Here is a 15,693-nt window from a genome sequence, read left to right as displayed (position 1 = left end):
ACCCTTCATTAGGAGCATTGAGTGGGTCTTCAACTATTCAGATAAAGCTAAACAAACTTTTCCCAGACAATGCAAAGACTCCAAGTAACAAAGCTCTATTTTTCCTGCAGTCAAATGCATCAAGGTGCCTCTCCATGCAGGATAGGATGTCCCAGCAATTCTCCATTGTCAGCAGTGCTCAAGCTTTGTGTCCAAGTGCTGTGCTGGCCTAGGGTGCTTCCACTCAAGCTGCTTCATTTCTCTTTTGGAGCAGCTATACTACAGTTTTTGCCTGGTACCGATGAAAAAAAAAATGCAGTACAAGTGGATTGCAAAGATACCAATTGCAAGGTGCGTTGAAGCCTGGTACTTCTCGAAAGTCCACCCAGAGAATGTAGACTCACAATGCTTCTGCTTCACATTAACCTCTCTGTTCAGCCAGCTTGCAGTGTTGTAAAGTGGGTACAGATGTCAAGTCAGTATCGGCTGATGAGACGACAGGTTTCAGCTTCAGTCAGCTGCCTATGCCAGAGTTTCAGTTGAGTTCATGGTCTGATTCAGAGTTCTCAATGTTAGCCTAGTTTTATTGTAATAGATTGATCTAGTTGGAGTGGCCAGGTCAAACTACAGTGTTCAGATTTCCAATTGGACTAAAAATTGTCAGGGGCTGCTTTGAACACATATGAATTGGAACTGGATCTAGAATGGGCGGAAAATACAGTAACAACAAAAACAGGTAAACTTTCTGTCCATCACATATCAGGCATCATGCATGTCTATATACAAATCTGTGTCATACTTGCACCCGATTGGCTCAAGCATCATACATAGTATCAGTGTGCTGATTCGTCGAAGACAAGGAAGGTGCTTTGAAGATACAATAGAACCAATAGCTGAAGCAAACTAAAGAAGGGTTTTCTGCTCATTATCTTGGATATATTATTAAACTTACCCAGTTATCAGGGCAAGTCCAAGCATTCGAGGTTGTAGGGAGCAAGGGCTTACCTACGAGAGTAGTCAAAACGCAGAAACCAAAAATATCTAGAGTAAAATATCTAGGGTAAAGATATCCGAAAATATGGCGGGTATGTCACAACATATCACGTTTCTGTTTCCCAGTGCAGGCCCTGCCAAGATCAAAAGTTCAAATTTCCATTGACACAAGCCCAGTCCTATTTTGGTACAAAAATCCAAGGATTTCTGCATTCATTGAATTTCCTTCAATATTCCATTAAAATTAGGCACAACAGATAGCTGTGAAACTATTATTTTCATTGCACTGCAAGACACAACTTATATGACAGGAGATGTGGAGGGCTGGAATACAAGCATCTCATCTGCACAACAGAAACTAATTCTAGGTGAAGGAAATACTCGAAGAGCTTACCCAACACCCAATAACTACAACAATAACCAGTTACTCACTTTTGAATCATCAATTCAGTTCTGTACTACATACCGTCTTTCTGGACTAAATGCTGAAGCTGTTAGTTCTTCTGAGGTAAGTTGATTTGTATCCTGGTTTATAGGTGTCTCCTTGTTGCAACTGATCATGGCTGGCAGTTAAACAATGAGAAGAGAAAGAAGTTAAAACACAGTATTAAAGAGCCTTAATTTATAACATTTGGTTCAAACTCTTAACTCGTCTTCCGTACTGTTTTGCAGCAAACTTTAGTAGCTTTACAAAAACAAATTTAATAAGCAACTGAGTTCCAGCACTTGAGCACATACAATGTTTTTCTGTAATATGGATAGTTATTGTTGTAACCGTTCAGTACCAAGTAGCAAGCAAAATTTGCACTACTTAGACAAAATATTGATCTGTTTTTATGTGAACACAGTATTTTTCAATATTACAGCTGTGCAATTTTGCTGTGTACGCCAAATCAAAAAAGGCAAGTGGGGGTTGTAGAATAATCTTGGATGGAAAGAGGAGACAAATAGTAAAGAAACTCAGGGTGCTTGAAATTTTCCAATATTCTAGATTTTTGTACATTCACTTCAAGTGTAAATCTTCACACAAAAGGAGCCTCTATATTTGCTTGAAGTTTGAAAATGTACAATGGTCTGAAGTGGTACAACTAGAAATGTAATTTATCCCACCAGGCAAAATGGTCTGACTTTACAATAAAAAGCATATTAAAATCAGCCAAAAACATCTAAATGGTCCAAGCCCATCCCATTTTTCACCAACCAGTCTCATTGACTTGTCTTTTCAACATTCCTCAATTCCTTCTCTGTAGCACGACTAATTGTCCCTGAAACCCATTTACACCGTCGTCAACTAATTCCATACGTCTACTACGCTTTGAATTAAGAAGTTTTGTGGGGGTTCCCATTTTACTCCTAACCTTATTTTTTAAAACTTGCATTCCATGGGATATGAACAATGTGCTGGGATCAATTTTTTAAATTTCTTCATAATTGAAGTTTAAGATTATATCACCTTGAAGTCTCCTCTTATCCAAAGAAAATATGGCCAACTTCCCCAGTAACTCATCAAAACTTAAATTCTTGATACCTGGAATAATCTTACTTTTCTCTGTAGCTTTTTTAAGAACAATTATGCCCTTATTGTTAGGTGACCAGAACTACACGGTGCTCCAGATCTGGGGCAGGAGAAGAGAATTGCTATGTTCACTATGAAATCATAAAAATGTGTATATTAAGAACGCTTTATAATTCTGCTACAAATAGCAACTGCAGGAAACTCCCTTATCCTTGGATCTGACCAGTACATTATATAGCAATAATACCTCTTCATTTATACACTCTGTTAATTTAACTTGGTATCATATTTGGCTTTTTAAAAAACTGCATTCAAGCACTGTGCTGACAGTTTGATAGCTTTACGTACTATAATCCCTAGATAATTTTCCTGATCGGCACGCTATCATTATTCCATTGAACAAACAGTCTACTCTCAATCATCAGCAAATTGATGGAAGGTGTCGTCGACAGTGCTATCAAGCGGCACTTACTCACCAATAACCTGCTCACCGATGCTCAGTTTGGATTCCGCCAGGACCACTCGGCTCCAGACCTCATTACAGCCTTGGTCCAAACATGGACAAAAGAGCTGAATTCCAGAGGTGAGGTGAGAGTGATTGCCCTTGACATCAAGGCAGCATTTGACCGAGTGTGGCACCAAGGAGCCCTAGTAAAATTGAAGTCAATGGGAATCAGGGGGAAAACTCTCCAGTGGCTGGAGTCATACCTAGCACAAAGGAAGATGGTAGTGGCTGTTGGAGGCCAATCTTCTCAGCCCCAGGACATTCCTGCAGGAGTTCCTCAGGGCAGTGTCCTAGGCCTAACCATCTTCAGCTGCTTCATCATTGACCTTCCCTCCATCATAAGGTCAGAAATGGGGATGTTCGCTGATGATTGCAGTGTTCAGTTCCATTCGCAACCTCTCAGATAATGAAGCAGTCCGTGCCCGCATGCAGCAAGACCTGGACAACGTCCAGGCTTGTGCTCATAAGTGGCAAGTAACATTCGCACCAGCCAAATGCCAGGCAATGACCATCTCCAAGAGAGAGTCTAACCACCTCCCATAACATTCAACGGCATTACAAATCGCCGAATCCCCCACCATCAACATCCTGGGGGTCACCAATGACCAGAAACTTAACTGGACCAACCACATAAATACTGTGGCTACAAGAACAGGAGAGAGGCTGGGTATTCTGCGGCCAGTGACTCACCTCCTGACTCCTCAAAGCCTTTCCACCATCTACAAGGCACAAGTCAGAAGTGTGATGGAATACTCTCCACTTGCCTGGATGAGTGCAGCTCCAACAACACTCATGAAGCTCAACACCAACCAGGATAAAGCAGCCCGCTTGATTGGCACCCCATCCACCACCGTAAACGTTCACTCCCTTCACCACCGGCGCACTGTGGCTGCAGTGTGTACCATCCACAGGATGCACTGCAGCAACTCGCCAAGGCTTCTTCAACAGCACCTTCCAAACCCGCGACCTCTACCACCTAGAAGGACAAGGGCAGCATGCACATGGGAACAACACCACCTGCACGTTCCCCTCCAAGTCACACACCATCCTGACTTGGAAATATATTGCCATTCCTTCATTGTCACTGGGTCAAGGTCCTGGAATTCTCTACCTAACAGCACTGTGGGAGAATCTTCACCACACGGACTGCAGTGGCTCACCACCGCCTTCTCAAGGGCAATTAGGGATGGGCAATAAATGCTGGCCTTGCCAGTGATACCCACATCCCATGAACGAATTTTTAAAAAAGTCCCTTTTTTAGTCCCTTGCTCCCATAATAAATTATTTTGTGCTTCTCCCTGCTCCTGTAAAGTAGGCTCCATTGGCTTTAATGGGAGCCAGCACTTCCAGTTTGGGGCCAAGTCCAGAGAGAGATAAAAATCATTATTGGCTGGAAGTGCTGCAAACACAGATAATGGAGAGCCTTCTAGGGTCAGGCAACTCTGGATCAGCCTCTGCTATGATTAACAGAGAACATGATCAGAAGTAATAAAAAGTGGTTTTAATGGGAGCTGTCAACACAGACCAAAATGTGACCTGAATTCCAGGTCGACTCACTTTACTGATATCTTGTATAATCTGTACACTAGGTGACTGTTGCAAAATAAAGACATAATATAGAATAAGGTGCGAACTGCTAATTGTGATATTGGAACCAAAGGTATTCTGTGGCATTAAAGGGTTTCCTTGTTGGCTTAGTGCAATAGTAACTGGTATACTGTCAAAATTAGAACCATGAATATTTTTTAAGTTGACAAACTCTGACAATCCAGCTGTGAAAGAAGTTTATTACACCTGCAATATACAGATATGAAAATCTAAGATTTAACAACTAAAATAAATTACCTTTACGAAGAACATCTGCATTTTGTTTGGGAGTAACCAGACTTTTCTTTTCATAGCTTTTCTTAACGACTGGTGTTTTGGCTTCAGGCTGCACGAAGTGATCACCGGTTTTCACATTCATTTTTACCCGCTTTATATTTTCTTTGTTTTCAGATTTCTTTGAAGCAATTTTTTGTTTACCTGAAGACCGTATATTATTTTCTGAAGAATCTTTAAGTGATCCACATCTTGCTCGCTGAAGTACGAGGATAAAGTTTATTTTACAAGAAAGAAAAAAGGCTTGATCATTGGTAGCATTTTCTATGCGTGACGAAACTCAATGGCTGCAATGAATGAATTGTAATGGAATGATGAGAAACATTGGGATACCACTGCACGATATTTAACAAGGGGACTTCAAAACGCTCTTGCATTTGACACAAAGACCACTCCTTTGATAAATATATGCAGCAGCTACATGTTCCAAAACAACTTTAATTAGAATCCATTTTGTTGGTTTCACATGATACAACAATTAAGACAATAGGCTTTCATATTGGTCATTCCAACTGATAGTGAGACAGGACTAATGCAATTTGGGGTTCAATCTCAAAATGAAGAGTGTGTTTTGAAAAGTTCAAACCTTAAAAGAAAACAATTTCATAATGAATCTGTCGAGACTACAAGTGCACACGTATATCAATTTTTTGGGGCATTTTTGATTAAGATACGAGCAATGAGTAAATGGCCATACCAGAAATGCAAAGAATGGCAATACTGGCAACAACATTTTTTTAAACTTGGTAGGTCTCTTTCATTGTTTGAATTATATGAATGCTCCACACATCAGTCTAGCTCTATAAGTTCTGGGGAAAACATGTGCCGAACATGCAAAATTAAAAAGGTTTTCATGACATTGCAGACACTGCACATGGTATCCGGCTCCCATGTCATACAAAGCCACAAGACTTAATGTTGATCTGAAGCTAAATGGAAACTAGCTAATTATTTAATATTAACCCTCATAATACTATGCATGAGTGGAATCATGTACATATAATGCATATCATAGAATGAGGACAACCATAGAAGGTAGTTAATCCTTCCTCATTATCTTGGTAGCAAACCATAATGCACATTTAAGAAGTGCAGGCCCAATAACACCAGTCAGGACCAATCTTCCAGAGGCACGTGTTGCAGTTGAATCTAGACGCTAATGTTTAGTAAATATGTGTGTGGATTGCTCCAATATGGCAGCCTTGCATACACTAAGGGTGTGAAAAATTTCCACGTTATGAATTGACAAGATGGAATCTGCTCATGTTTTTGGGAACATGTCAGTTCCTACTGTAACAAGGTAGAACAAATGCAAGAGTTCTAATGAGGTGGTATGGCATTCCCCTGAATGATCTCAAAACTAGGTTTTATTTTTGGTGAAGTACAGTAGTTCTGAAAGTATAAGCATGGTTTTGTCAAAAAGTTATAGAACAAGTTTTAAAGAAACTAGAAAAAAAATTCTACAAACCTCTGCCACTTGGGATGTGACTGCAAAAAGCGAATCCTCAGAGAGGACGCACTCATCCATGAATTCCACAGATCCACACACGTAGGGATCATCGTCTTCCGCACTTTCAAAATTCACATTCTTCTTGGTCTATTAAAACAATTTGTGGTTAAGTTTGTTTCAAAATACAAAGATTGAACAGTAATGACAGTAACAGTTAAATATTTTCATCCTTTTCAAAACTACGTCTGAAAGTTCCACACAGAACCCACATGATGAAATTTGCATTTACAAAGTCTAGCATCTCGTAATCTTTACATTGGCAAGATAAGCATTTGTCATCCGTATTCAAATGTACATTAAGAATGATGCAAAGATGAAGAGATCTCAGGTAAATAAGCTGTTAGATTTGTAGTCCACTCTTCCAAAGATAATATCCTACTCTATGAAGGACGGGACAGCCCAGATATCAATCCATTAATTTCACCCTCTAGTTAATCTCCCAGAGGCTCCAATAGGAAAAAAACAACACCACATTTCCTATTGCAAAGAAGTAGCTGGAGTGTGAATAAGGGCTGAGATTGGAATTTAGACTCAGGACTCCTTTGGGAGGCCAAGTGCTGTTTTTAAAAAAAAATAATAGTGAAGCCCAAACTAAGCTACAAGTTTTTTTTTTATTGAGCATCTCAGTATAGTTACTTTTTAGTTAACAAATTAAAAGAGAGCTGTATACCATTGTGTTAATTCATGGACAATAATCCTGAAGCAAGGAAATACTCCTATAGTTTGTGGAGGATTCAGAACTAAGGAGGCACAGCCCAAGTGTAGTACTTCATTTGTAGAGATGACGGTTGTGCTTCAAGCCCTCCCCTGGCATGGAAATTGAAAAGATGATGAATAAACTTAGTAATTTCAGCTATTTATATAATTTTTTTTTGTGGCTGAGGCCAATGGTAATCACTAAATGGAAATTCTAGATTAATTTAAATTGAGTGTAAAGTTGATAAGGATGTTCCTGCAACTCAGCCCAGTCTGCAACATTGGGCCCGATTTTAGCAGGCCTACGGGTTCCCGGCGGGTGGTCCTCCGGGAGCGTGGAAAATGCGGCCCCCACGTGATCGCGGGATAATTGATTGAATTAAGCCGTGGTTCCGGGTTCGCCGCACCCCAGCTGCGCGCCGGCAGCCTGCGCATGCGCATTGACGCTAGCGCGATGGTGGAGCTCCACTTAAAGGGGCAGTCCCACAGAGCCCCTCCTGCATCTAGCATCAGGAAGCAGACCATGGCGCAACCCAGGGGTAAGGCTGCGCCCCGGTTTTCCGACCGCGCGCTGCAGCTCCTCCTGGAAGTTGTGCGGAGGAGGGGGAACACGCTCTTCCCCAGGGACGGACGGAAGTGCCCTGGCTCCGTCACCAGGAGGGCATGGGCAGAGGTGGCGGCGGTGGTGAGCAGCAGCTCCAACACCAACAGGACTTGGGAGCAGTGCCGCAAGCGATTCAATGACCTCACTAGGTCCAGCAAGGTGAGTACACTAACGCACCCCCCCCAGAACCCGTCTCGACCATCACGCCAAACACCCCACAACCCCTTCTGCACAGCCACCACAGCGCTCCCACAGCAATCCTCACAGCCACTCACTCACCATCCTCACCATGCCTGCACTGACCCACCCTCCCTGTCCCCACTCGAACACTACCACACGCCCCAACCCCATGCAATGGGATGGGCATGTGGCACACGCATCCTCCCATCCATCCGTCCCACGCGCAACCCACCCACACCGATGCTCCAGGCGTCCCACTATGCAATCTGCACGTACTCACGCATCTGTGTTTTGCCTTCACAGGAGAAGAGATGCAAGAACGCGCGGGAAAGGGACCGCACCGGAGGGGGCCCGCCGCACGTGCTCGTACTCACGGATGCCGAGGTGGAGGAGCTCGAACTGAGCGGAACACAACTTTGCCTGTCGGTCGGCGATGGCGAGTCTGGCGCTGCAGCATCGGCCGGTAAGGGACAGCTGACACTCAACACTCATGATCGCGAATGACCTTATCATCACCTGCCATCTGGGGCACCGCGACCTCTGTGCACATGCCTCATAGTGCCCTCTGTTCCCTTGCAGGGCTGTCTGCGAGCGCTTCGTGTGAGGAGGGCGATTCCTCAGAGGACATGCCGGTCTCTGAGGGTGCATCGTCACATATGAGCCAACCATCCACCAGCGCAGAGACACGCACCTCGGTGGGTCCCCCTCGCCAACTAGTTGGGGTTGCACTTGGTGATTCACCGTGCACGTGTGAGCATGAGCAGACCCTGGTGGCAGGGGCAGCCGCGGAGGGTCCGCGTCGGGGGGAGCACTCATCTCCAGGCTCTGCTCAGCCGGACCCAGATGCTGAACCCAGGGGGCCACCAGTCAAAAGGAGAGCCGTCGAGGGGCACCAGCTAATTGCTGAGGTACTGGGAGAGGTGCCGTGCGCATTGTCCACAATCGTGCAGGCGATGGAGGAGTCCAACTCCTGCATGCGGGCATTGGTGGCGCAGGCACAGGAGGGTACCGCCGACATAGTGTCGCGGGTAGGTGCGGGAGCGTCTGCGGTGGAGGAGAGGCTGGCCTCCCTCGAGCGTCACGCACAGCTCCACATCGAGTCCGTGCAGGCCCTGACAACGGCTGTACGGATTCAGGGTGAGCAACATTCCGCCGCCATAAACAGGCTGACGGATACACTAGGGGTGGCGTTGCAAGGCCTCACACATGCAATCCAAACTGTCGTCCAGCAGGGTGGAAGGGGTGATGTGGGCCGAGGCCACGAGAGGGATGATGGTGACCGGGGACATGGAAGCAGGGACACTTCTCAAGGTGCCCCCACGTCCCACCCGTTGCCCCCCTCTCAACCAGTACCCGCAATGGTGCCTCCTCTCCAGGTAGCCGAGTCTGCCCCTGCACAGGTGCAGGAGGAGCAGTCTGTGGAGGTGCCCTCACGGGCACCGAAACCCAGGGGCCGTCCGCCCAAAGCATCTACCCGGTCAGGGCAACAACACGAGCAACCTGCCACTACCTCTGCTGGAGCCACAGGGGTAGCACCACGTAGGGGTACCCGGAAAAGAACTCCAAAGGCGTTATAAGCACAAAAGGAATGCACTAGGGTGTCTGTTAATTTGTACACTTTTTGTTTATAGTATTGCACCTTGTACATATTAAACACTATCGTTCTCACCACTCCTGCCACCTCTCGTCCATTCTTCCGCGGCCTGTGCAATAGGTGCGTTCCGTGGAGGCCATCATGACGGCGAACACCTGCTGCCGCCCATTGGGCACACTGCTGTGGGTGCAGGAGTACTGGCAACACTCTTCAGTGGAGGGGGCTGGTATGGCCCCTCGCATGTGCAGGTGAGGAGATGCGAACGCCTTGCATTGTCTGACTCTAGGAGAACCGTTGACTTATGAGTGCCTCCCTGGCCCGGCGAGCATCCCGGTGAGTCGGGGTTCGGCGCATGGGTCGTCCATCATCCTCTGGCGCGTCCCCCTCCTCCTCCTCCACCTCCTCGTCCTCATCGCCGTCCTCAATGTGGGTGGCGGGTGTTGATGGGGCCTCCTCCAGCGGCACCCCTCTCTGTTGGGCCATGTTGTGCAGGGCACAGCAGACAACTATGATTCGTCCCACTCTGAATGGTGTGTATTGGAGCGCTCCCCCAGAATGATCAAGGCACCTGCAGCGCATCTTGAGCAGCCCTATGGTCTGCTCAATTGTAGACCTGGTAGCAGTGTGGCTGTCATTGTACCGACGCTCCGGCTCGGTGATGGGGTTCCTGAGGCGTCATGAGCCACGTGTGTAGCGGATACCCCTTGTCGCCGATCAGCCAGCCGTTGCCCGCGTTGGGTGCGTGGAAGATGGGTGGGACGGTGGACTCCCTGAGGACGAAGGCATCATGGCAGCTGCCGGGGTATCTGGCGCACACATGTAGGAATCTCTGGCGGTGGTCACAGATGAGCTGGGCGTTCATGGAGTGATACCCCTTCCTGTTGATGAACAGCCCTGGCTCATGCGGAGGTGCCCGTATTGCGATGTGGGTGCAGTCGATTACACCCTGTACCCGTGGGAAGCCAGCCATGGCATGGAATCCAACCGCCCTCTCCATCTGGCTGCGCTCGTCCATGGCGAAGCTGATGTAGTGCGAGGCCCTGCGGAACAACCCATCGGTGACCTGCCTTATGCACTTGTGTGCAGACGACTGACAGACCCCGGTGGCACCCTGGAAGGATCCGGATGCGCAGACGTTGAGGGCAGTGGTGACTTTGACGGCGACAGGTAAGAAGATGCTGCTTGGTCCATCCGGGAGCAGCTCGTCGTTCAGGAGGCTGCAGATGTCGGCGACTACCTGGCGATTGACTCTGAGCCGACGTATGCACTGCTCCTCGGAGAGGTCCATGAAGCTGAGCCTCGGTCTGTACACCCTGTGCGGAGGGTAGTGCCTCCTGCGACGCATCTCTCTCTGCGGTTGCCCTCCCTCCTGCTGTGCAGGTGGGTGTGCCACAGCACCGTGTTGGGGGGCTCCACGTCTCTGAGGTGGACGGCGTGGACTGCGAGGCTGCTGGGGCTGGTCATGCTGTTCGTCCTCCAAGGATGTCAACGCACCACCCATCTGGCAGGTGTTGGTGTGAGGGGTTGTGCAGGGTAGGTAGGTGGTTCCTCGAACTGGGGCTGTGGTTTCACGTCGGTCTGTCCTCTGGCTTGGCGGGGGGTGGTGGAGGGCAGGGGTTGCCCTATGTGACGCGGTGGCCTCCTGCGCGGGTGAGGGCTCTCCCCCACCCCCCCCACCGCTGTGGAGTGCACCTTGGCAGCTGCCACAGGCTGCTGGCTGCAACACGTCCGGTTGAAGGTAAAAATCCCACACTTCCTGTTATGACAGCTGAATCAGCTCATTTAATGACCTCAACAAGCAAGGTAAGTACACTCAAGTGGCATCCCGCTGGCTTTAATTGCCTGCGGGATTCCCACCAGCGGGGGCCGCGCATGCAGCCCCACACGTCAGCGCGGGACCCGGAAGTGGCCGGGATCGCGGCGCGATCCGGTCCCGCACATGGAAATTGACATTTTCGAGCCCACCCCGCCGATAATGCACAGGGAACCCGCTACTAAAATCGAGCCCATTGACTCTGCTGTAGGTCAGGGAGCTGCACCAAAAGTTTCTCTTCTCCTCCCATCCCCTTTTCTCAAAGTAGCATATCCCCACTTTTGTAGCAATTGATTATATAGGGACAGATGCAAGACTATTGTGCATCATCATTGCTCCGCTGAAATTCATTTTTTGGGGGGGGGGGGGGGGGTGTGAGGGGTAGGTGAATGTAGAGGTCTCAAATTGAGGATTTGTAACCCTAAGTCTTAAATTTACAATTAGGTAAAATGGTGACATGCACATTTATTTTAAAACAAAAGTTGAACATGTTTTTAATTGGCATATTTACATTGTGAACAAAATTAAACTATTGTTTAGACTCATTTCTCACCTTTAGTTCTCCCAGAGGGGTTGAGGGCACATGTTGCTCTTCAGTGCAAGAGAACAATCGGACAGGCTTGCCGTGGTTCTTCTTGTGCAATAGTAGTAGATAAGCTGCTGTTATTCTATCATATTTCCACTAAACAAAAGAATATAAAATCAGAATCATAGAAAGGTTACAGCACGGAAGGAGGCCATTCGGCCCATCGAGTCCGTGCTAGCTCTATGCAAGAGCAATCCAGCTAGTCCCACTCCCCCGCTCTATTGAACTAAACTTAATGCATTGTGTAAAAAGTGCTCTGCTATTTGAGCAAATCAGTGCTTTTGGTGTGCACTTTTGCAGTAGAAATAATGTTTCAACAGCATAATTTGCCTGTTAAATATCAGCTTTGTAATCTCCTTAGTCCTTCTTATTGAGGCCAATAATGGTCATGCAGGACACCACCAAGGTTGAAAAGATTAAAAAGAAAAAGGTGCGATAAAATAGGAAGTAGCGAGTCAGTGACAACTAAGTTCTGGCTTTGAAAGCCTGTACATTGCAAAATGAAAGCAAGATGGTGGAACAGGCTCGAGGGGCTAAATGGCCTATTCCTGTTCCTATTGTTCTACGTTCCTATGATTGAGGGAGGTAAAAAATTCTAGTTTTGAGGTCGTTGGAAAAAAAAGTTAAGAGATGGGGATCAAGCGATGAGTCTGGTTTTCAATGTAGGGAAAAAGAGCATACAGGGTGTACTCAGAATTTAGCAGAAAGGAGAGGGAAGAAAATCATGAACATTAACCAGAGTAGGATCAACAAAACAAAATCAAGCCAAGGCAAGAAAGGCTTGAAAGAGAGAGATTGGCGGTTAGGTGAGAGGGGGATCACTTCTATCAGATGATAGATGTATCCTACTCAGGAGCGTTGGGCGGTGGTATTAGAAGAACCTCGAAGGGGTACATTCAAGTCATGGACAAACTTCGCCTTTATAGAAAATGAAGAGTTAAGAGGAAAAATAATTACCTGACATGAATAGAAACAGAGCTTCCTGAAGGCAGCTTTCGTAGCAGGAAATGTGGTAGTTCCATTTATTTATCAATGTCAATAAATAAAGGACTGAGACTGGAGCCAGTCAGAAGCTGGATTTGCAAAAGAAATGAAGAAACTGTCTAATGAAACTGAAAGAAATAAGACGTGGTGATATAGCTATTGTACCAAGAGAGGACTGGAGGCTGTGTGTAATGAGGGAGTGCAACCTTAGGGTGAAATCAAGAGTTACTTTGAAACTACAGCACAGAAACAGGCCATTTGGCCCAACTGGTCTCTGCCGGCGTTTATGCTCCACACGAGCTAGTATTTCCCTACCTCATCTAACCCTATCAGCACAGCCTTCTATTCCTTTCTCCATCATGTGCTTATCTAGCTTCCCCTTAAACGTATCTATGCTATTTGCCTCAACTACTCCTTGTGGCAGTGCGTTCCACGTTCTTACCACTCATTGGGTAAAGAAGTTTCTCCTGAATTCCCTATTGGATTTATTAGCGACTATTTTATATTTATGACCTCTAGTTTTAGATTCCCCCACAAGTGGAAACATTTTCTCTACGTCTACCCTTTCATTATCTTAAAGACCTCTATTAGGTCACCCCTCAGCCTTCTCTTTTCTAGAGAAAAGAGCTCTTGCCTGTTCAGCCTTTCCTGATAAGTATAGCCTCACAGTTCTGGTATCATCCTTGTGAATCTTTTTTGCACCCTCTCCATTGCCTCTATATCCTTTCTATAGTATGGAGACCAAAACTGTGCACAATACTCCAAGTGTGGTCTAACCAAGGCTCTCTACAAGTTTAACATAACTTCTCTGCTTTTCAATTCTATCCCTCTAGAAATGAACCCCAGTGCTTGGTTTGCCTTTTTTATGGCCTTATTAACCTGCGTCGCTACTTTGTGATTTGTGTATCTGTATGCCTAGATCCCTTTGCTTCTCTATCCCATTCATACTCTTATTATTCAAGCAGTATGCGGCCTCCTTATTCTTCCTACCAAAATGCACCACCTCACACTTATCTATGTTGAAATATAGTATTAGATTGCTTACTAGTATTAGATGATCAATAAAGAAGGTAAATTTGGATGGTATACATTTTGTGGTGGATGGAACGAATACCCTCAGGACCAGAGGTCTTTAAAGTCCAGAGAGCAATCTAAAATTTAGTAGCGAATATACAGAAGTTACAACCAAAGATAAAGTTAGCCAAGGATGCTCCAGACTGATCAAGGCTTCAGGTGAAATGGAAAGAATTTTTGGAAAGGACAGGAACAGCAGGCATGACTGAAGCAAGATCCAGCATTAGCATTAATGCAAGGGAAAGAGTGATGCACAAAACCTTCCATGCCAGCTATAAAAATTAGTTCCTTCAGGGGCATAGACTGAAGGGTCAAATAGTAAAAAGGAGCTGTTGGACTGGGGAAAAGCAGCAAAGAATTCTCAAAGACCATTTCTATAAAGGCTAAGTATGTCGAAGGCTTGAATCTATTTATGGAAGGCTCTTTTAATACTCCCTCGTCTTCCTGAGCAGGATACGAGTTTCAATAAAATAGCAGAAGTGTTTTCTGCAGCTGAACTATAACATTTAGCGAAACATGTAATGGAGATTTGGTTGCTGCATAAACAAAAGACGCACTATTATAGCTGATGCCATACACCACTGCTCACTAAAGATGGAAGATTAAAACTCAGATTTTTACTTGAACTAACTAGTAACTTCATTACAGCCGACGTGCTGTTTCATGGTAAGTGAACTTGATCACTTGAAATTTCACTATGAAATGGATGCCACATGGCTCCAAAGTGGAGTGTGCTCCTTTATTGTTGAGCACAATATAAAAATATTGGCAGGAATAGCCCAATGGCATCAGATATAATCAGTACAGGAGAACGTTTGCATCAGGACTCTAAATATCCTTGAGTCGACGTGAGGAACCGTTTATTGTACAAGGATTATTAACACTGGAGGCAGATTCTTACCTCGGTCACCAAACTGGACATACTCTTTTTGGAGCGTTTCAAGAACACAGATAACTCTGTAATGCAGTCCTCATCAAGATGGCTAATCTGGAAATTACAACATATTTAGGAAGAAAAATGAGATAACATTTAATAGATAGTACTTTATTTAGAGTGCAAAGTTTGCAATGTACAAAATGCATCCTGTAGATTATTAAAGCGTTGCTACATTAGTTATTACAAGATTATTAAAAGATCACAAGATATCTAGTTGCTGCATTGAAAGAATTAATGCAAACATGATGGGTTATGGCTTTAAAAGTAGAGGAACATAGAAATTTAGGGGTTCAAATGCACAACTCTTTAAAAGTGAAAGGGCAAGTTGCTAAAGCTGTACAAAACAAAGGCACATGGAATCCTAGGTTTTACAAAGGAATATAGAGTACAAAAGTAAACAGATAATTCTAAAACTATATAAATTGTTGGCAGTTAGAATATGGTGTCCCGTTCTGGGTGCCCTGCTTTTAAGGATGATGAGGCAAAGGCCACAGCAGAGGATACAAAGAGATTTACTAAGATAATGAGGTTATAACTAAAGCCTAGAGAAACAGGTGCTCCTTTCACTAGAACGGAGAAGGTTAAGAGCAGATTGCTAAAGTGTTCAAAACTCAGGGATTTTGATAAGGTAAATTGGGAAAAACTATTTCCACTGGTCGCTGAGTTGAGTACAACAAAAAATCGTGTTTATTCAATAACTTTAATGTAGAAAAAGATCCTAAGGCAATTCAAAAGAGGCTGGAGGGGAAAATAAGCTAGACGGCAGAAATTGAAGATAGAGAGAGAGGTTAAAAATTTTTTTAGTCAGGATTGGTTAGGACATGGAATGCCCCAGCAGAAA

The 15,693-nt window shown here is 45.3% G+C and overlaps 1 protein-coding gene and 1 pseudogene across 1 annotated transcript in view; both read right to left on the bottom strand.

Moving 5' to 3' along the window:
* LOC137320378 (methylosome protein WDR77-like) overlaps positions 1-957 on the bottom strand; it is a 1,988-nt pseudogene extending 1,031 nt beyond the window's left edge.
* Positions 1-15,693, bottom strand: part of melk (maternal embryonic leucine zipper kinase) — a 114,293-nt gene that overhangs the window by 28,392 nt on the left and 70,208 nt on the right. The window contains exons 11-15 of the mRNA XM_067982241.1: positions 14,817-14,903; positions 11,825-11,953; positions 6,343-6,471; positions 4,839-5,073; positions 1,439-1,535 (exon numbers count right to left, since the gene is read on the bottom strand). Of these exons, the coding sequence (XP_067838342.1) occupies positions 1,439-1,535; positions 4,839-5,073; positions 6,343-6,471; positions 11,825-11,953; positions 14,817-14,903 (677 nt within the window). The remainder of the gene's footprint in view (positions 1-1,438; positions 1,536-4,838; positions 5,074-6,342; positions 6,472-11,824; positions 11,954-14,816; positions 14,904-15,693) is intronic.

The sequence above is a fragment of the Heptranchias perlo genome, chromosome 4 (assembly GCF_035084215.1).
Source record: "Heptranchias perlo isolate sHepPer1 chromosome 4, sHepPer1.hap1, whole genome shotgun sequence".
Lineage (NCBI taxonomy): Eukaryota > Metazoa > Chordata > Chondrichthyes > Hexanchiformes > Hexanchidae > Heptranchias > Heptranchias perlo.
This window is presented reverse-complemented; position numbering and strand designations above follow the sequence as displayed.